This window comes from Schistocerca cancellata, chromosome 5, assembly GCF_023864275.1.
Source record: "Schistocerca cancellata isolate TAMUIC-IGC-003103 chromosome 5, iqSchCanc2.1, whole genome shotgun sequence".
NCBI lineage: Eukaryota > Metazoa > Arthropoda > Insecta > Orthoptera > Acrididae > Schistocerca > Schistocerca cancellata.
Window position 1 is genome coordinate 65,769,620 of NC_064630.1, and position 23,106 is coordinate 65,792,725.

General features: G+C 46.2%; 1 protein-coding gene across 2 annotated transcripts in view; it reads right to left on the reverse strand.

Moving 5' to 3' along the window:
- Positions 1–23,106, reverse strand: part of LOC126187701 (uncharacterized) — a 248,975-nt gene that overhangs the window by 139,549 nt on the left and 86,320 nt on the right. For both annotated transcript variants that reach the window (XR_007537778.1, XM_049928943.1), the window contains exon 2: positions 11,603–11,875. Coding sequence is in view for 1 of the 2 variants with exons in the window: in XM_049928943.1 (XP_049784900.1) it covers positions 11,603–11,854 (252 nt within the window). In the remaining variant the exon portion in view is untranslated. The remainder of the gene's footprint in view (positions 1–11,602; positions 11,876–23,106) is intronic.

Consider the following 23,106-nt stretch of genomic DNA (forward strand, 5'->3'; position numbering starts at 1 on the left):
AGTTTCTTTTCTGTAGTGTGAACGCAGCTGACGCGCCTACATCAGATGCCGACTGCCAGTAGAATGCTACGAATTTTTATACTCGCTATGAATCTAAATAAACTACCAGTTTTATTCAAACTTCACACATTGCTTTTTCTTATTGTTAAAATGTTACTAATCAAATTTCATTTCGTTATTTATCATAGTTCGAAGAAGATCACAAAAAACCATTCTGGTATTTCAAAATTGATCTAGTAACGGCAATAGATTAACTTTCAATATCATATGGAGCTATTATGTAAAGTTTAGCTCGTACAAATCAGTTAACTAGTATCCTTAATTTTATAACATTTGTAATTTTTATTTGACGTAATATTAGAACCTTTCAAAACTAATATGCAGTTTTGTTTTGTTATGTGAGAGCACATATGAACATTGGAAATGTTTTATTTTGTGAATATCTTTGTAGAACCCAAACTGTGGGAAACATTCCTGGGCAAAAACACGAGTATTGTGACATATGTCTGAGTGAGCATGCGTTTGTAAAAGATAGCCAGAAAAGAAGTTAGTAACCGAATAAGTTTCTTATTGAATTTGGAATTATTGCATACTTTATTAAGTCTAATGTAATAAATTGCAGCTTTGCTTACGTAAAATTACTTTCTAAATTGTGATTGGACAAGAGAGCACTTTGCCGCAAGAACCATCTAGAAAGGATGTTCTGATTGGTCATTCATATCAACAGCCAATCAGAATTGAGAGCTTTTCGCGCGGAGAGAAGAGTGCCGTCTGTACGAGGACCCTGCCTAGGGAAGTCGCTTCCGAACCATCGTACCGAACACATCGTGTTAGATCACTCATCGCAAATAGTATTTAAAATGAAGAATTAGATACGCAAATTCGGTTCGATTATCGCTAACAGACATCGCAACGAGACATGCCAGAAGGCTACAGAAAAGAGAAGGAAGATGAGAGAGAAGTGGCTAGCTGACAGGGAGAATGAGCAGAAAAGGGAACATTTTATCAACATGAGAAGGAAGACAAAGCGAATCCTAAGAGCAGAGAAGAGAATATATCTAACCAGTTTGCTAGAACAAGTTGAGGCAGAGAGCCAAAACAAGAACTCAAGGCTATTCTTCCAATACATAAAAAATCGGAAATGTGGATTTCAGAGCCCAACTTTTTTCATTAAAGATAAGAATGGGAACTTGATAAATGACAAGGAAAGAATTGTAGGAAGATGGAAAGAATACTTCTCAGAACTGTTGAATCGCCCAGACCAAGATGGGATATTACCTGTAAATACTGCGGAGGAAAGGAAAGATGAAGACGAATGGGAATTTAGTGAAGAAGACGTGAAAACCGCAATCAAAGGACTCAGAAACAACAAAGCCTCAGGGAAGGACGGAATAACATCAGAATTAATCGAGGCGGGGGGTGAGAGCTTGCACTTAGAGATATATAAACTGATCCAGTTGATATGGGAGAAGGAGACACTGTCAGAAGAATGGAAATTGGCTATAATATGCCCAATATACAAAAAGGGAAGCAAAATGGTTTGCGGTAACTACAGAGGAATCAGCTTGTTGAATGTAACGTATAAGGTGCTGTCCATCATTATCCTCAGAAAATTACAACCATTCATAGAGAACAACACACAGGAGTACCAAGCTGGCTTTCGACCAAACCGATCGACAGTAGAGCACATTTTCACACCAAGACAATTGTTTGAAAAACATTGGGAATATGATAAAGATATCTATAGCCTGTTCGTCGATTTTCAACGTGCATATGACAGCATCCACAGGAAGAGCCTATACAATGCAATGCGAGACTTCAGAATTCCTGAGAAGCTAGTGAGAATGGTGCAAGCTTGTATGGAAGGGTCAAAGGCAGCAGTACGTTTCCGAGGAGCCACATCAGAAACATTCGAGATGGAGACAGGCCTCAGACAAGGGGATGCTCCCTCATGTGTTCTGTTCAATGTCATCTCAGAGAAAGTAATAAAAGAGTGTAGGCAACAGGAGTGGGTTGGAGTAGAGATGGACGGTAACTTCAATTGTCTCGCATATGCATAGTACTATTAAGTGAATCAAAGCACGAGTTGAAAGAAATGTACCAGAAAATGGACAATACTGCACAGAAGGTAAGGCTCAAAGTGAATCGAGACAAAACGGAGTTCATGCAATTAGGAAGAAGACAAGAGCAGGTAGAATTTATTGAGATAGATGGCAAGAGGTTCAAGAGAGTAGACCAGTTCAGATACTTGGGATCTTGGTTTACCACGGACAACAACATAAAAATGGACATCAAGGAAAGAATAGCACTGGGAACGAAATGCATGGATTCCCTCAGAGAGACGCTTGGTTCTAAATCGATCTCAGTGAACACTACGAGGGCAGTTCAATAAGTAATGCAACACATTTTTTTCTGAAACAGGGGTTGTTTTATTCAGCATTGAAATACACCAGGTTATTCCCCAATCTTTTAGCTACACAACACTATTTTTCAACGTAATCTCCATTCAATGCTACGGCCTTACGCCACCTTGAAATGAGGGCCTGTATGCCTGCACGGTACCATTCCACTGGTCGATGTCGGAGCCAACGTCGTACTGCATCAATAACTTCTTCATCATCCGCGTAGTGCCTCCCACGGATTGCGTCCTTCATTGGGCCAAACACATGGAAATTCGACGGTGCGAGATCGGGGCTGTAGGGTGCATGAGGAAGAACAGTCCACTGAAGTTTTGTGAGCTCCTCTCGGGTGCGAAGACTTGTGTGAGGTCTTGCGTTGTCATGAAGAAGGAGGAGTTTGTTCAGATTTTTGTGCCTACGAACACGCTGAAGTCGTTTCTTCCATTTCTGAAGAGTAGCACAATACACTTCAGAGTTGATCGTTTGACCATGGGGAAGGACATCGAACAGAATAACCCCTTCAGCGTCCCAGAAGACTGTAACCATGACTTTACCGGCTGAGGGTATGGCTTTAAACTTTTTCTTGGTAGGGGAGTGGGTGTGGCGCCACTCCATTGATTGCCGTTTTGTTTCAGGTTCGAAGTGATGAACCCATGTTTCATCGCCTGTAACAATCTTTGACAAGAAATTATCACCCTCAGCCACATGACGAGCAAGCAATTCCGCACAGATGGTTCTCCTTTGCTCTTTATGGTGTTCGGTTAGACAACAAGGGACCCAGCGGGAACAAACCTTTGAATATCCCAACTGGTGAACAATTGTGACAGCACTACCAACAGAGATGTCAAGTTGAGCACTGAGTTGTTTGATGGTGATCCGTCGATCATCTCGAACGAGTGTGTTCGCACGCTCCGCCATTGCAGGAGTCACAGCTGTGACCGGCCGGCCCGCACGCGGGAGATCAGACAGTCTTGCGTGACCTTGCGGCGATGATGACACACGCTTTGCCCAACGACTCACCGTGCTTTTGTCCACTGCCAGATCACCGTAGACATTCTGCAAGCGCCTATGAATATCTGAGATGCCCTGGTTTTCCGCCAAAAGAAACTCGATCACTGCCCGTTGTTTGCAACGCACATCCGTTACAGACGCCATTTTAACAGCTCCGTACAGCGCTGCCACCTGTCGGAAGTCAATGAAACTATACGAGACGAAGCGGGAATGTTTGAAAATATTCCACAAGAAATTTCCGGTTTTTTCAACCAAAATTGGCCGAGAAAAAAAATGTGTTGCATTACTTATTGAACTGCCCTCGTAAGATGAAAATCTACAACACAGTGATATGCCCAGCAGTAATGTACGGTTCAGAAACATGGAGCATGACTAAGCGAGAAAGGGAAAAACTATCAATATTTGAAAGAAGAGTAATTAGGAAGATATGGGGGCCAGTTTTACATAGCGAAGGCAAGAGGAGGAGGAAAACGAGGAAATCTACCTTCTGATGCGACAACCAACTATCCTACAGAAGATAAAGAGCAAAAGAATACAATGGGTGGGCCATGTAGCCCGTATGCCAGATGGAATAGAGGGGAAGACGGCACTAGCGGGTAAACCGAACACCAAACGCCCCATTGGACGACCAAGGCAGCGCTGGATGGACGACCTGGCGAAGGTCCCAGCAGCCCTGTGAACTGAAGACACCTGGAGGAACCGGGCACAAAACAAGAAGGAATGGAGGCAGTTTGTGGAAGCAGCGCATGGTCTGCAGGGCCTGTGATCGCTGAGTGTCTGCCTATCTATCGCCAACAGAAAGCGACTTGAGTGGGAAGCATTTTAGTGAGCGTTTGGTAATTTTATATGCTTCCGTGTGAAAGATAGCAGCGTGTGAAGTATTCTGCTCGAACAAAGAAAATCCGCGTGGCGTGTTTCGCATTCGTGACGGAATAGTGTGGCGAGCACTTCTGTAAAGGAAGACGACTGAATCCGACCGAGTGTTTAACTCGACGTAAAATTTTCGTCAGTGACTGTTAGATCGAAATAATATGCAAGTCGAACTTGGAAAACTTCTGGCTGCCTTCCCGTGACTATGTGTAGCACATCTCTATAACAGTAAACTTGTAGACGCAGTATCAGTGCAGACGTAAATACGGACTTGATAGCCATTTATGAGTCTAAGTGGCAATAAATAGCCAACAGAACTTTGATCATCTTGCTACAAGAAGCAAGAACCCCAACGCCGGACATTTATTATGAACTTTCATGAATTGATTTTTAACTCGTTTTGCGGCCTCTAACTGGTAAGTGTTAGGTGGCGATTTCTTTAACGCGGCTTTGCACCATCTAGATAGAACCTGCTGCAACAGAGTGAAGGGACAAGGAGCGCATAGAGACCGTATCGACGTAGGGGCACTGAACTGTGTGAATGCGATTACAGTACGAGGAGAATCGAAACCCGGCCCGCCGCAAGTGATGGGGGAGATCAAGTCTTGAAAACATTTGTGACTGGTGACGGGTTTTTCATGTCACTCCAGAATCAAAACAACATTCGATGGAGTGGGAGCACTCGCGATTCCATGCCCCCGCCCCCTTCCTCCCGAATCAAAAAAGACCGGAAGAATTCAAAACAACGTTGTCAGTACAAAAATAAAACAAGTGCACGGTGTTCTCGGATAGACAAGGCATACCAAATGGCTCGAATGGCTCTGAGCACTATGGGACTTAACATCTGAGGTCATCAGTCCCCTAGAACTTACAACTACTTAAACCTAACTAACCTAAGGACATCACACACATCCATGCCCGAGGCAGGATTCGAACCTGCGACCGTAGCGCGCGCGCGGTTCCAGACTGAAGCGCCTAGAACCGCTCGGCCACTCCGGCCGGCCTGTACATAGACATGTGGGGCCACATACCTCCGTAAACCTAGCAAGCAACTCGCGAACGCATAACACGCAGAATTGCTGGTGTACTGTAGTGGATAGCCGTGCGGGGTGTCCGCGCCGTCAGAGGCGCAGTTCGAGTCCTCCCTCGGGCACAGGTGGGTGTGTGTGCTGTTTTTAGCATAAGTTAGTTTAAGTAGTACGTCTAGGGACCGTTGACGTCTGCAGTTTGGTCCCTTAAGAACTCACACACATTTGAACATTTATTGTGGTGGATAGACACGTCTGTCAAGCATGTAGTCGTAATGTTTTGCCTCATTAGTGTATAATATCACTGTGCTAACAAACAAATACGTACAGATAAAACTAAAATTGAAAAAGTAATACATGACACAGGCAAGAGGTCGCGTTACGAAGTTGAGCAGCTGTGTCAATTGAGGACCATCTTTCTGGATCTTTTGCAGCGTCATGCAAATTTTCAGAAGGAACGTAGTCCCTAATTTCTTCCATAAGTGGCAGTGTTCGTGTTGCCCGGCCTGTCGACGGTTACACATTTCTTAGTACCGTTTCTCAGTTTCAAACAAATATTGCAGGTATGGGTAACGATCTCCGCTGATTGAGATGCACCATGTACTCGCTTTTGTCAAAGTATTTCAGTTTTAATGTTTCCCTGATGTAACATAATATTGAATGAGTTCTTCATCGTTATGTAGTTCCGTCCACTCAAGTTGCCACTCGTTTACTTTCCGGTGTTTTAAGTTGCTCTGTCCGTCACTCCGCAAACTGTAATCTTATGAAACCTGTATTCGTCTGGTCGTCGTAACCATTACGACGCACCCATGCTTTTGCAGTCTTCTATCGAATGGGCATACTCGAAATGTAGTTTCGAAACTTCTGGAGACTCACAACAATACATTTCATTGCACTCGTCTCAGGATAGACCTGTCGTCTTTCAGCGACAGTTGGTATGCTGATTCACTCGCTCCACTTACCCACAAGCACACACACACACACACACACACACACACACACACAGACACACACACACTGCCTTCTACTCATTAATAATACGTGCAAACAAACAAATGGGTATCGATGATACTTAAATATAGAATAACACATATCACTGGCAAGAGGCCACGCAACTAAGTCACAGAGAGTTTTCAAACTCTGCTTGCAGTTGCGTCCACTGACAAGCACAACTTTCAGTGAATTAGAAAGTTATACAAATCTTCTAAAAGAAATTGCTGCCTGACGTATATCATAGGGGACAAACTAATATTACGTACTCTGGAATCCCAGCCTGTAGTCAGACACATATTAGTCAACGCCATGTAATAATTTCGAATAAAGACTTAGATACAATCTTTGAAATTGTAAAGGTAACAGAGATAAAACGCAGGGAGCGAAATGTTATCTATAATTTATCCAGGCTCCCACTACAGAAGACATGAATGCCAATGAATACTTGAGAGTTGAATGAGACAGGGTTGTAGCGTAACCCCGATGTTATTAAACATGTATACTGAGGAAGCACTAAAGGAAAGGAAAGAAAAACTTGCAAACAGAATTAAAGTTCAGGGAGAAGAAATAAAAACATTGCGGTTTGCGACTAAAACTGGGATTCTCCTAGAGACGTCGAAGGACTCGGAAGATGAGTTGGACGGAATGGACAGTTTCTTGGAAAGAGGATACAAGGTGAACATCGAAAAAAGAAAGACAAGAATAGTGGAATGTAGTCGAATTATATCACCCGATGCCGAGCGAATTAGATCAGGAAGCGAGACACAGAAAGTAGTAGACGAGTTTTGGTATTTGGGGAGTAAAATAACTGATGACGGCCGATGTAGAAAGGATATGAAATGCAGACGGGCAGTAGCAAGGAAACCACTTCTAAAACAGAGGAATTCGTTAACATCGAATACAAATTGAGTGTTAGGGGTCTTTTATGAAGGTGTTTGTCGGGAGTGTAGTCTCGTACAGAAGTGAAACGTGGACGATAAACAGTTCAGACAAGAAGAGAATAGAAGTTCCATTTATGGATGTCCATCTTATTGCATGGACGAGGGACTTTAACTCATCTACATCTACATCTACATGGATACTCTGCAAATCACATTTAAATGCCTGGCAGAGGGTTCATCGAACCACCTTCACAATTCTCTATTATTCCAATCTCGTATAGTGCGCGGAAACAATGAACACGTATATCTTTTCGTACGAGCTCTGATTTCCCTTATTTTATCGTGGTGATCGTTCCGCCCTATGTAGGTCGGTGTCAACAAAATATTTTTCGCATTCGGAGGAAAAAGTTGATGATTGGAATTTCGTGAGAAGATTCTGTCGCAACGAAAAACGCCTTTTTTTAATGATGTCCAGCCCAAATCCTGTGTCATTTCTGTGACACTCTCTCCCATATTTAGCGATAATACAAAACGTGCTGCCTTTCTTTGAACTTTTTCGATGTACTCTGTCAGTCCTACCTGGTAAGGATCCCACACCGCGCAGCAGTATTCTAAAAGAGGACAGACAAGCGTAGTGTAGGCAGTCTCCTTAGTAGGTCTGTTACATTTTCTAAGTGTCCTGCCAATAAAACGCAGGCTATGGTTAGCCTTCCTCACAACAATTTCTACGTGTTCCTTCCAATTTAAGTTGTTCGTAATTGTAATACCTAGATATTTAATTGAATTTACGGCTTTTAGATTAGACTGATTTATCGTCTAACCGACGTTTAACGAGTTCCTTTTAGCACTCATGTGGATGACTTCACACTTGTCGTTATTTAGGGTCAACTGCCACTTTTCGCACCATTCAGATATTTTTTCTAAATGATTTTGCAGTTTGTTTTGATCTTGTGATGATTTTCTTAGTCGATAAACGGCAGCGTCATCTGCAAACAACCGAAGACGGCTGCTCAGATTGTCTCCTAAATCGTTTATATAGATAAGGAACAGAAAGGGGCCTATAACACTAACTTGGGGAACGCCAGAAATCACTTGTTTTACTCGATGACTTTCCGTCAATTACTACTAACTGTGACCTCTCTGACAGGAATATAATAATATATAATATATAAGAGAGAAAGTGTCACCAAAGCTGTATCTTGACAATGTCTTTGTTCTATCACACGAATGGCTTCGGCGGCACATTACCGCCATCCTCAGGCCCCACCACTGCGAAAAGAGTATTTGATTTCCTCGGCGCAGTCGATTGTAGACTCGTAATGAAAGTTTGCCCACGCATGAAAGTAACAAGGATCCCACAGTAAATGCGCCAAGAAAATAAAATACTCTTTTGGCAGGAGAGGGGGGGGGGGGCTGAAGATAGCGGTAATGTGCCGCCGAAAATAGTCCTGTGATAGAATAAAGACATTCTCAACATACAGCTGTGGTGGTGTGGTGGTACTTTTTCTCATTGAGAACAGACGCTTTTGAAATGTAATACTGAGGATTAGATTGATAGGTGGAGTGGCTAATGGGGAGGTACTGGAAAAAATTGGGGACAAAAGAAGTTTATGTGTAGCCTGACCAAAAGAAGGGACTGGTTGCTAGGGCACATTCTAAAATATCGCGAATCGTCAGTTCGGTAGTGGACGAAAGTAAGAGGTGGGGGGGGGGGGCTTACTATTGTGGAGGAAGACCAAGACACAAGTATGTTGTCTGATTCTTCAATTTCTCCAGGCGTATTTCAAGACGAAATAAATCTCGGGTGAACAGCCTGGTATGAGTGTGCATAGGACACAATCTTTCGGCAATCGACCACGTTGCCATCATCAGGTGCGCCGATGTACTGAACGGCGGTGGGTCGGCGCCATGTATATGGCTCTACATTCCACACCTGCAGCACCGGCTGAAACTGAGGATGAACCTCAGGAAGAGGCGGCCTTGGCTATTATTCCGTTTTGTGGGGCCTTATCCGGAAAAATTGGAATCATTTTACGCAAACACCAAGTGAAAACCATATTCCGTCCTCCAAGCAAAAACAAGAGCCTTCTTGGTAGTGTCAAGGACAACCTTGGTCTACGTAAATCAGAGGTTTATCAGATACCTTGCCAATGCGGTAGTGTATACATAGGGCAGACCATTCGTACCACTGAGGACCGATGCCGAGAACATCAACGGCACACTAGACTGCAACAGCCCAGTAAGTCGGCAATCGCTGAGCATTGCCTGTCGGAACTCCACAGCATGGATTACGACCAAACCAAATTCCTGACACAGACTTCCAAATACTGGGACTGCGTCATCAAAGAAGCCATAGAGATCAGAGTAAGGGAGCCACAACTAACTCGTGACAGCGGTTACATCCTTAGCAAGGCGTGGGAACCCGCGATCACCCGGATTAAGAAGAGAAAGGACATTTCCCAGAGTGTACCGACTTCGGGGGAGGAGGGAAGAATAACGAGAGCGGTGCCGGCAGACCCTCCTGAACGAGAAGACGTAGGACGCAGCGCCCAGACGGCGGGAGAACGGACGCTGCACCTGGACCGCGCGCGGGGCGCGGACCGCACCGACTCATAGGAAGCGCATGATGGAGGAGTGGGATTGTCCTATACAGGGTGTTACAAAAAGGTACAGCCAAACTTTCAGGAAACATACCTCGCGCACAAGGAAAGAAAATATGTTATGTGGACATGTGTCCGGAAACGCTTACTTTCCACGTTAGAGCTGATTTTATTACTTCTCTTCAAATCACATTAATCATGGAATGGAAACACACAGCAACAGAACGTACCAGCGTGACTTCAAACACTTTGTTACAGGAAATGTTCAAAATGTCCTCCGTTAGCGAGGATACATGCATCCACCCTCCGTCGTATGGAATCCCTGATGCGCTGATGCAGCCCTGGAGAATGGCGTATTGTATCACAGCCGTCCACAATACGAGCACGAAGAGTCTCTACATTTGGTACCGGCGTTGCGTAGACAAAAGCTTTCAAATGCCCCCATAAATGAAAGTCAAGAGGGTTGAGGTCAGGAGAGCTTGGAGGCCATGGAATTGGTCCGCCTCTACCAATCCGTCGGTCACCGAATCTGTTGTTGAGAAGCGTACGAACACTTTGACTGAAATGTGCAGGAGCTCCATCGTGCATGAACCACATGTTGTGTCGTACTTGTAAAGGCACATGTTCTAGCAGCACAGGTAGAGTATCCCGTATGAAATCATGATAACGTGCTCCATTGAGCATAGGTGGAAGAACATGGGGCCCAATCGAGACATCACCAATAATGCCTGCCCAAACGTCCACATAAAATCTGTGTTGATGACGTGATTGCACAATTGCGTGCGGATTCTCGTCAGCCCACACATGCTGATTGTGAAAATTTACGATTTGATCACGTTGGAATGAAGCCTCATCCGTAAAGAGAACATTTGCACTGAAATGAGGATTGCCACATTGTTGGATGAACCATTCGCAGAAGCGTACGCGTGGAGGCCAATCAGCTGCTGACAGTGCCGGCACACGCTATACATGGTACGGGAACAACTGGTTCTCCCGTAGCACTCTCCATACAGTGACGTGGTCAACGTTACCTTGTACAGCAGAAACTTCTCTGAACGCTGACAAAAGGGTTATCGTCAACTGCACGAAGAAATGCCTCGTCCATTGCAGGTGTCCTCGTCGTTCTAGGTCTCCCCCAGTCGCGAGTCATAGGCTGGAATGTTCCGTGCTCCCTAAGACGCCGATCAGTTGCTTCGAACGTCTTCCTGTCGGGACACCTTCGTTCTGGAAATCTGTCTCGATACAAACGTACCGCGCCACGGCTATTGCCCCGTGCTAATCCATACATCAAATGGGCATCTGCCAACTCGGCATCTGTAAACATTGCACTGACTGCAAAACTACGTTCGTGATGAACACTAACCTGTTGATGCTACGTACTGATGTGCTTGATGCTAGTACTGTAGAGCAATGAGTCGCATGTCAACACAAACACCGAAGTCAACATTATCTTCCTTTAATTGGGCCAACTGGCGGTGAATCGAGGAAGTACAGTACATACTGACGAAACTAAAATGAGCTCTAACATGGAAATTGAGCGTTTCCGGACACATGTCCACATAACATCTTTTATTTGTATGTGAGGAATGTTTCCTGAAAGTTTGGCCGTACCTTTTTGTAACACTCTGTATATACATGGCGCCGGCCCACCGCCGGTCAGTACATCAGTGCACCTGATGACGGCAACGTGGTCGATTGCCGAATTATTGTGCCCTATGCACACTCATACCAGGCTGTTCACCCGGGATTTATGTCGTCATACGTGTGTTGACAGAAATGTCCGCCGGCGAGGCCAGAGTACAGGAGAAGAGACTGCGCACCTGGTCCCGCCGGCCGCTGATGGTGCCCCCGCCGCTGAGGATGGCGCCGTTGTCGGTGAGCCTGAGGCGGCGGCCGGGCTCCCGCGCGGGCAGCACCTTGGCCACGCCGGGCCCCAGCGCCGGCAGCCCGGGCGGACGGCCGCGGCCCTCCCGCGGGTACGAGTTGGCCCACGACTGCTGCGGCGCCGGCTGCTGCTGCTGCCGCGACAACTGCTGCTGCTGCTGCTGCCACTGCGACGACGAGTTGCCCATCGCGGCGCAGCTCGCTCATTCCTGCAACAGCCGAAGTGCTTGTCAGCCCTTCCACAGGGGCTCTCCAGCCAAACTTTCTTGTACGCATTTCAGGACGTCTACACTGCCAGTAAACAAAAAGAAGAACAAATACTGTGAACCACCAGAACAAGTGATCGGATGTCAATGAACCTTCCTATGCGTACACACATTCGCAGGTATCTAAATACACTACTGCCCATTAAAATTGCTACACCACGCAGATGACGTGCGACAGACGCGAAATTTAACCGACAGGAAGAAGATGCTGTCATATGCAAATGATTAGCTTTTCGCAGCATTCACACAAGGTTGGCGACGGTGACGACACCTACATCGTGCTGACATGACGAAACTTTCCAACCGATCTCTCATACACAAACAGAAGTTGACCAGCATTGCCTGGTGAAACGTTGTTGTGACACCTCGTGTAAGCAGGACACATGCGTCCCATCACGTTTCCGACTTTGATAAAGGTTGGATTGTAGCCTACCGCGATTGCGGTTTATCGTATCGCGACATTGCTGCTGGTGTTGGTCAAGATCCAATGGCTGTTAGCTGAATATGGAATCGATGGTTTCAGGAGGGTAATACGGAACGCCGTGCTCGATCCCAATAGCCTCGTATCACTAGCAGTCGAGATGACGGGCATCTTATCCGCATGGCTGTAAGGGATCGTGCAGCCACGTCTCGATCCCTGAGTCAACACATGGCGACGTTTGCAAGACAACAACCATCTGCACGAACAGTTCGACGACGTCTGCAGCAGTATGCTAGTCCATGACCGTGGCTGCGATTACCCTTGACGCTGCATCACAGACAGGAGCACCTGCGATGGTGTACAAACGACGAACCTGGGTGCATGAATACCAAAACGTCATATTTTTTGCTTGAATCGAGGTTCTGTTTCAGCATCATGATGGTCGCATCCATGCTTGGTGACATCGCACTGAACGTACATTGGAATCGTATATTCGTCATTGCCATACCGGCGTATCACACGGCGTGATGGTATGGGATGCCACTGTTTACACGTCTCGTCTTCGCATTGATGGCACTTTGAACAGTGGGCGTTACATTTCAGATGTGTTACGACCCGTGGCTCTACCCTTCGTTCGATGCCTCCAAAACCCTACATTTCAGAAGGATAATGCACGACCGCATGTTGCAGGTCCCATACGGGCGTTTATGGATACAGAAAATGTTCGACTGCTGCCCTGGCCAGCACATTCTCCACATCTCTCACCAATTGAAAACGTCTGGTCAATGGTGGCCGAGGAACTGGCATGTCGCAAGACGCCAGTCACTACTCTTGATGAAGTGTGGTATCGTGTTGAAGCTGCATAGGCAGCTGTACCTGTACACGCCATCCAAGCTCTGTTTGACTCAATGCCCAGGCGTATCAAGGCCGTTATTACGGCCAGAGGTGTTTGTTCTGGGTACTGATTTCTCAGGATTTATGCACCCAAATCGCGTGAAAATGTAATCACATGTCAGTTCTAGTATATTTGTCCAATGAATACCCGTTTATCATCTACATTTCTTCTTGCCGTAGCGATTTTAATGGCCAGCAGTGTAATTAGACTAGGAATTTTCTGCGACAAGTAGAACGGTCACCAGTGTGCATTAGTGTTGTTCGTGTTTAGTTTTGTTATCAGCCCTGAAATGCTTCAAATGGTTCTCAGCACCATCTGAGTCAACATCTGAGGTCCTCAGTCCCCTAGAACTTAGCACTACCTAAACCTAACTAATCTAAGGACATCACACACATCCACGCCCGAAGCAGGATTCGAACCTGCGACCGTAGCGGTCACGCGGTTCCAGACCAAAGCGCCTAGAACCGTATGGCCACACTGGCCGGCTATCAGCCCCGATAAGACATATGAAGTGAGGGAAAAGAGTCAGATTTTTAGTGATCACTGTGAATGACCGAGAGACGCCGCGTACACGTGTGAGGCAGTGTTGTCAGCATCTGACAGAGTTTAAAAGGGGGTTCATTATGCGTCTCCATTTGGCCAGCTGGTCGACTCGTGCAGTATCCAGATTTGTGGGGCATTCGTAGGTGACAGTGGCTCAAATGTTGGACTGTACGAGAATATCAGAGTAGACATGCTGGTCGCCAAGGTTCCAGTCGACCACGTGTGACCACCACAAGGGAGAACGCCGTACCGTGCACCAAGCACGCGGTACCCCACTCACGTCTGCACCCGACATCCGACGACGAGTAATGGACTTTCTGCAACTCTTTCTCATCGCGCACCACTGGTCAGAGAGTAACGGCAGCCGTATTCTACATCTATATCTACATCCACATCTACATTTATACTCCGCAAGCCACCCAGCGGTGTGTGGCGAATGGCACTTTACGTGCCACTGTCATTACCTCCCTTTCCTGTTCTAGTCGCGTATGGTTCGCGGGAAGAACGACTGCCGGAAAGCCTCCGTGCGCGCTCTAATCTCTCTAATTTTACATTCGTGATCTCCTCGGGAGGTATAAGTAGGGGGAAGCAATATATTCGATACCTCATCCAGAAACGCACCCTCTCGAAACCTGGACAGCAAGCTGCACCGCGATGCAGAGCGCCTCTCTTGCAGTCTGTCCCTTGAGTTTGCTAAACATCTCCGTAGCGCTATCACGCTTACCAAATAACCTTGTGACGAAACGCGCCGCTCTTCTTTGTATCTTCTCTGTCTCCTCCGTCAACCCGACCTGGTACAGATCCCACACTGATGAGCAATACTCAAGTATAGGTCGAACGAGTGTTTTGTAAGCCACCTCCTTTCTTAATGGACTACATTTTCTAAGGACTCTCCCAATGAATCTCAACCTGGTACCCGCCTTACCAACAATTAATTTTATATGATCATTCCACTTCCAATCGTTCCGCACGCATACTCCCAAATATTTTACAGAAGTAACTGCTACCAGTGTTTGTTCCGGTATCATATAATCATACAATAAAGGATCCTTCTTTCTATGTATTCGCAATACACGACGAACTTGGGTGCACGAATGGCAAAACGTTAGATTTGTCTATGTTAAGGGTCAGTTTCCACTCCCTGCACCAAGTGCCTATCCGCTGCAGATCTTCCTGCATTTCGCTACAATTTTCTAATGCTGCAACTTCTCTGTACACTACAGCATCATCCGCGAAAAGCCGCATGGAACTTCCGACACTATCTACTAGGTCATTTATATATATTGTGAAAAGCAATGGTGCCATAACACTCCCCTGTGGCACGCCAGAGGTTACATTAACATCTGTAGACGTCTCTCCATTGATAACAACATGCTATGTTCTGTTTGCTAAAAACTCTTCAATTCAGCCACACAGCTGGTCTGATATTCCGTAGGCTCTTACTTTGTTTATCAGGCGACAGTGCGGAACTGTATCGAACGCCTTCCGGAAGTCGAGGAAAATAGCATCTATCTGGGAGCCTGTATCTAATATTTTCTGGGTCTCATGAACAAATAAAGCGAGTTGGGTCTCACACGATCGCTGTTTCTGCAATCCATACTGCTCACCCCTGTGGGATCGGTACCAGATAGGGTTGATAGAAGAGATAGAGAAGATCCAACGGAGAGCAGCGCGCTTCGTTACAGGATCATTTAGTAATCGCGAAAGCGTTACGGAGATGATAGATAGACTCCAGTGGAAGACTTTGGAGGAGAGACGCTCAGTAGCTCGGTACGGGCTTTTGTTGAAGTTTCGAGAACATACCTTCACTGAGGAGTCAAGCAGCATATTGCTCCCTCCTACGTATATTTCGCGAAGAGACCGTGAGGATAAAATCAGAGAGATTAGGGGCCACACAGAGGCATACCGACAATCTTTCTTTCCACCAGCAATACGAGACTGGAATAGAAGGGAGAACCGACAGAGGTACTCAAAGTACCCTCCACCACACACCGACAGGTGGCTTGAGGAGTATGGATGTAGATGCAGATGTAGAGCTCTGCGCGTGCAGCAGAAGTCGCATACAGGACGTACGACACCGACGCCTGCTAATGAGACGCGAATCGCTGCAGCCTGGGTGTCTGACCGTCAGCAGGGGAGGGAGGAAGCACGTGGTGGTCGTTTCCAGTGCGGCGTGTGGACGGCACGCACTCGGCGAAAGTACGGGGGCGATGTGTTGGCAGCGGGATGGCGGCGCGGGCGCGCTTCTGCAGCCGCCCGCCGTCCTTGGCCATTAGGCATTCAGGGCGAAGGCGGCGGCGGCGGCGGCTGCGGCGCGTTGCGGAATAGGTCGGCGGCCCGCGGCGCGTGATGAAAGCGAGATGGCAGAGAGATCGACCCTGTTCCCCAGTTGGGCGGCGCTGCTCACACACGGCCAGACACCTCGCCTCGCCTCGCCTCGCAGATGGACTTTCTCCGCGGGAGCGTCTGCCGGCCGGGAAAGCCGCCCGCGGGTCACACTCAGGTGTCCGCCGCGACCGGCCTGCACGCGGCGCGCCGCCCAAGTCTCAGCGTGGGCTTCACAACACGCGCGGGCTCTCCTCCCGACTGTTTTATTACCTGTTTCCGGACATTAGTTCGTTATCCACCACATTCCGATACTCCAGTGAAGTGAAGCGTAACGGGTTAAACTGCACTACTGGCCATTAAAATTGATATACCAAGAAGAAATGCAGATGGTAAACGGGTATTCATTGGACAAATATATTATACTAGAACTGACATGCTATTACATTTTCACGCAATTTGGGTGCATAGATCTTGAGAAATCAGTACCCAGAACAACCACCTCGGGCCGTAATAACGGCCTTGATACGCCTGGGCATTGAGTCAAACAGAGCTTGGATAGCGTGTACAGGTACAGCTGCCCATGCAGCTTCAACACGATACCACAGCTCACCGAGAGTAGTGACTGGCGTATTGCGACGAGACAGTTGCTCGGCCACCATGGACCAGACGTTTTCAATTGGTGAGAGATCTGGAGAACGTGCTGGCCAGGGCAGCAGTCGAACATTTTCTGTAACCAGAAAGGCTCGTACAGGACCTGCAACAGGCGGCCGTGCATTATCCTGCTGACATGTAGGGTATCGGAGGGATTGAATGAAGGGTAGAGCCACAGGTCGTAACACATGTGAAATGTAACGTCCACTGTTCAAAGTGCCGTCAATGCGAACAAGAGGTGACCGAGACGTGTAACCAATGGCACCCCATACCATCATGTCGGGTGATACGCCAGTATCGCGATGACGAATGCACGCTTCCAATGTGCGTTCACAGCGATGTCGCCAAATACGGATGCCACCAGAAACAGAACCTGGATTCATCCGAAAAAACGACGTTTCGCCATTCGTGCACCCACGTTCGTCGTTAAGTACTCCATCGCAGGCGCTCCTGTCTGTGGTGCAGCGTCAAGGATAACCGCAGCCATAGTCTCCGAGCTGATAGTCCGTGCTGCTGTAAACGTCGTAGAACTGTTAGTGCAGATGGCTGTTGTCTTGCAGTCGGCCGAAGTGGCCGTGCGGTTAAAGGCGCTGCAGTCTGGAACCGCAAGACCGCTACGGTCGCAGGTTCGAATCCTGCCTCGGGCATGGATGTTTGTCATGTCCTTAGGTTAGTTAGGTTTAACTAGTTCTAAGTTCTAGGGGACTAATGACCTCAGCAGTTGAGTCCCATAGTGCTCAGAGCCATTTTGTTGTCTTGCAAACGTCCCCATCTGTTTACTCAGGGGTCTAGACGTGGCTGCACGATCCCTTACAGCCATGCGGATAAGATGCCTGTCATCTCGACAGCTAGTGATACGAGGCCCTTGGGATCCAGCACGGCGTTCCGTATTACAGTCCTGAACCCACCGATTCCATATTCTGCTAACAGTCATTGGATCTCGACCAACGTGAGCAGCAATGTCGCGATACGAAAAACCGCAATCGCGATAGGCTGCAATCCGACGTTTATCAAAGTCGGAAACGTGATGGAACGCATTTCTCCTCCTTACACGAGGCATCACAACAACGTTTCACCAGGCAACGCCGGTCAACATGTCAGCACGCTGTAGGTGTTGCCACTGGCGCCAACCTAGTGTGAATGTTGTGAAAAGCTAATCATTTGCAAATCACAGCATCTTCTTCCTGTCGGTTAAATTTCGCGTCTGTAGCACGTCATGTTCGTGGTGTAGCAGTTTTAATGGCCAGTAGTGTATCTTACTATTTTTTCTTTTGTTCGTGTACAACAATACATTTTTGCTGTCTAGAGGAATTAATGCGTGGATTAAAAGATCGGTAACAAAGTATTGTCTCACACTGTACCTTAGGCCATCGGTTCTCATATTCCGACTCTCACAAGTGCGATGTCGCAAGTTCAATCTTTAGTAAGGCTCCTTTGTGTAAGTGTTGCGTTAACTATTGTGACAGGGAAAACATTACCTGCTAATGATTCACCATGTGCATCAGGAGAGAGACAGAAGAATGGCTGTCTGGGAGGTGTAGAGGTCAACCTTCTATCGGATGTATGTGCAGCACTTCACTAAACAGACATCGTCGACATTCAAGAAATGTTCAAAACAAACCGTTAACGTGCAGCATGAACACCGAATGAAAAACGGCGTGCCACATTCATCACAAACATTTGCATCATAAAGCTCGGAGGCGAACTCTTTGGAAGTTGAAAATCGTGCAGGACGATTAGCTAAGTACCCATTCTTAAAAAAAATACATATAGAATATGTGAAGATAGTAACTGTTCTCGAAAGAACAGATACCATTGATGACCGTGCAGCTTCTCTAGAATAAATGATAATTAATTGAAACCCTCAGCTGCCGACGGGTGTTGTTGACATACCTTGATGGGGACAGCTGAAAATGTGTGCGCCGAGCGGGATTGGAACCCGAGATCTCCTCCTTACATGGCAGACGCTCTATCCATCTGAGCCACCGAGGACACAGATGAATAGGGCGACTGCAGGGACTTATCCCTTGCACGCTTCCCGTGAGGCCCACATTCCCAACTGTCCACAATCTACATACTTAATGTTCCTAATAGGTACTCTGACCAACCACACGTTACTCGCGCCCACTTAAGTTGACGAATCCCGTAAGAGTTCGGGCAACCTGTGCTCACTCGCACAGACGAAGGTCAATGGGCGGGTAGCCATTTAACTATGTATGAAGATAGTAACTTTCTCGAAAGAACAGATACCATTCATGACCGTGCAGCTTCTCTAGAAGAAATGATAATTATTTGAAACCCTCAGCTGCCGGCAGGTGTCTGCCATGTAAGCAGGAGATCTCGGGTTCGAATCCCGGTCGGGGCACACATTTTCAGCTGTCCCCATCAAAGTATGTCAGCAACACCTGTCGGCAGCTGAGGGTTCCAATTAATTATCATTTACATATAGAATCATATTGGTGGAACGGGCTGATGAGAACTGATGGAACGTGATGGCATGCAAACGGATGTGAAACAGTCTGTCACGGAACTGGCATTTCCTTAAGGTGTAGCTGCAGACAGTGCGATAATATGTTTTATTGACACGGAAAAAACAAACATCCAGAGAGTGAATTTGTCCAGTGATATGAATTGTAATGTGACACACTTTTCATGGGGGCTAGTTCCCTATGATTTTTGTACGCTGACCAGGAATCAAACAAAAACAAGTTTTTTTGACCAGGTATTGGCCAAAACCAGCGCTCATATCGTAGATGTAGTTCTCTTACGTCAATGCCGACCGAAGTGGCCGTGCGATTAAAGGCGCTGCAGCCTGGAACCGCGAGACCGCTACGGTCGCAGGTTCGAATCCTGCCTCGGGCATGGATGTTTGTGATGTCCTTAGGTTAGTTAGGTTTAAGTAGTTCTAAGTTCTAGGGGACTAATGACCTCAGCAGTTGAGTCCCATAGTGCTCAGAACCATTCCTTACGTCAATTTTCCGCTTCTTGCCTACTGTGACGTAAGTATTCCCTGCTACCCTTGCAGTATCACACACACTAGAAAGAACTTAGGGAGCAGAACACTTCCAACATCTCGCAGCACAATAAATAACTTTCCAGCCAATTAACCATCCAGAGTAACAGTCTGCATAACTATATACGAATGCGTTAAGGCATTGATGTTAGTTGATCTTCATACAACTCTCTTGGGACCTCTAACTTCCAGGGTTCCTTTCATATCGATTTCCCCTTCAAATGCCGATTGGTCGGAGTGGAAAACAAATTCCTTACCGAACGATGGGATGAGTTTGCTTACCTCAGCTACAAATTTTCGACACGATTCCGCAGTTTGCAATGCATCGTCAAATTGACGCTTTGTTTGAAATTTCGTTATCTTAAGTCTTCTAATTCTGTAGCACTTTTCGAAAGTTATTCAACCATCCACTGCTTCCATTGAAATCACTGTAATCCACTTCGTGCGCAATCTGATGTGCATAACATCTAACTTCACTATCAAGCACACCCTATAAATTGTGTAGAGCATCCCTTAAACGAGCAAACACCATTTTTTGTAAGAAGAGCGTCTTGTCCTCCCTTGAATACCCGCAGATTTTCTTGTACTCTATACGGTCATATTGCTGCTTACTTATCCAAAATCTGTTCATGTTTCTCTTTTTTTTATTATGCTGCGTATGATCTTCCATGTACGTAATTTTGTTTAGTACCCGCTCCTTGAACAACAATTGTCCTTTAGTACGATTGAAACGTCCCCTTAGAAAAATTAATGAATTACTGTCCTGGTAAACCCCTTACGTTATTTGATTTTCAAACAGCTGAGCAAAATTGAACGTACTCGGACATTTCTCTCTTTACTTATTCTGATCATCACTAAACTGACACACAATATTTTTAGCGCAACGCAATCTGACTTTCAACAATCCCTACAAAAGAATGGCCCTGACTAACAATAACCTATACCTTTCATGAATCACTTACCTCACAAAAATCTTCGTTACTCGAACTACTGCAACACAGCGAGCGCAAATACTGCCAGCTAAATAAAAGATTCTAACTACTGAAGGCACTAACTACTGATAGGCATAGTTAGCAGATGAAAGATTTTGATAGAGAACAAACAATGTATTTATCTTAATAGTGTTCAAAAGTAATTATATATATATATATATATATATATATATATATATATATATATATATATATATATCAGTCCATGACATCCAGTCTTAGAAATTTACTCTCTCTGATGGACACACGTCCAGATCATCCGCTCTCAAAACTCCGCCATCTCACTCCCCACATCCACCACTGCTGTCGGCTCACCTCCAACTGTGCAACCCTATGCGCTGTTCACATCCAACTGCCCAACACTACAATAGCGACTATTCCAACATTGCCAACCAGCCACAGACTTCACACAGCACAGTCAGTGATTTTCATATAGAGCGCTGCGTGGCGTTATCAACATAAAAACCTAAACAGCCTACTTACACGTTTCACTGGAGATGGAATTCGTGGCTCTCTGTCCGACAAGGATGATGAACTACATGGTTCGACACCTGTTTCTATACCACTTTGACTTGTTAAGCACATACGGGTATTACTGTACTCCTCATGTACGTTTTCCACACACTCGAGCGTATACCACACCACACATTGCACTGACTCATCTCGCAGAAACGTTAATATTCCATCTGCTACTTCTTTCTCACTCTGTGGAATTCCTTGGATTCCTTTCTGACGAAATGTAAACTTCGGTAACTGTTGTTGTAGATATAAAGCAGAGTTCCTGTTTATCGTTGCCAGTGTTCTGCTTCATATCAACACCAGCAGCAGTGTGGCACTGTTGTGAGTTACTCGTGGACTAAGCAGTTGAAAACCGCTCCGTAGTCTCATGCTGTTCTCGTGTTTGGATACCTCCAGTCTCGTTCCCTGTTGCCATCACGGTGGTCTAGCGGTTCTAGGCGCTCAGTCCGGAGCCGCGCGACTGCTACGGTCGCAGGTTCGAATCCTGCCTCGGGCATGGATGTGTGTGATGTCCTTAGGTTAGTTAGGTTTAAGTAGTTCTAAGTTCTAGGGGACTGATGACCATAGATGTTAAGTCCCATAGCGCTCAGAGCCATTTCAACCATTTTTTGTTGCCATCAGCAGCCAGTATTGTGGTTGTCTGGTAGACAGTAATTGGGGCGTCGAATGCTGTAAGCACTGTTCGCCTTTTGCGACCTCGGACTCAAGGGGTTCCTTGTCAGTATACACTGCCAAATATGCACTGAAGGCTTGTTGGAGGAGACTGTTTCCAAAATCAATACTCAACAGCACTTAAGACCAATACAAGAAAGAAACGAAGATAAGTTGCTGCTAAATAGTGTTCGTCCTAACTTCACTATACAGAAGCGAATACTAAACACTTGGGGGAGGGGAATGGAGGGGGGGTGGGGGGGAGCGAGGTAGCACGGAAATTCAGTCCACTGAAATGATATTTCTTTGAACCATTAACGGACATTCTAAAGAAGATAAAGAACGAAAGTACAGGAGATAATTAAATGCATTCGGCATAATGCATGAAAGAAGCGAGTATAGGAAACGTCGGAGTGTTCCACATTTCACGTTTGCGATTCCCTATAAGTCTGTGAGAATTTTGTAGAGTGCTCGCAGTTGCATCAAGAAATAACAACACATCACTCCCAACCTGCGGTTATGTTGACGAGTTTTTGATAAGATATACTCATAAGTTTGGTTTTCTCTCAGGCCAGCTTACAGGAAAGTGTAACTTGTAATTCGTGTTTTTGAGGTTTTGTTCGCGTCGGCAGTGTTCTACAAACAGGGCTCACCAAACGAAGTATCCAGTAGTACCTTCGTTGACTTAAGAGTCCCTGTTTGTTATGAAGAGAAGCTGTTGCAAATAAAAGAAACGATAAAGAGAGGGTCGGCCGTTATGGCCGAGCGGTTCTAGGCGCTTCAGTCCGGAATTACGCGGCTGCTACGGTCGCAGGTTCGAATCCTGCCTCGGGCATGGATGTGTGCCATGGGTTTCTTGAGAGGACTTTCGATAAGCTTCTCCCATGTTAGTCATTGAAGACTTGACGCATTGTCCTCTTGACACACTAGCGCATTTCATTCGGCATGTCTCTATCTGCAGCCCTATGCTTTATTTCTGACCTATTGTGTGACGTCTGTGTCTTCAAAGACGCCGTATACCTCCCACCATGAAACGTGCTACTACGGATACATCTTCTGTCCACTCCTTGGTCAGCTTTTCTAGTGAACTTTAACGACGGTTCCTCTACAAGCTCCTGTCCAAAACTAAATGTTTTAAACTTCCTGGCAGATTAAAACTGT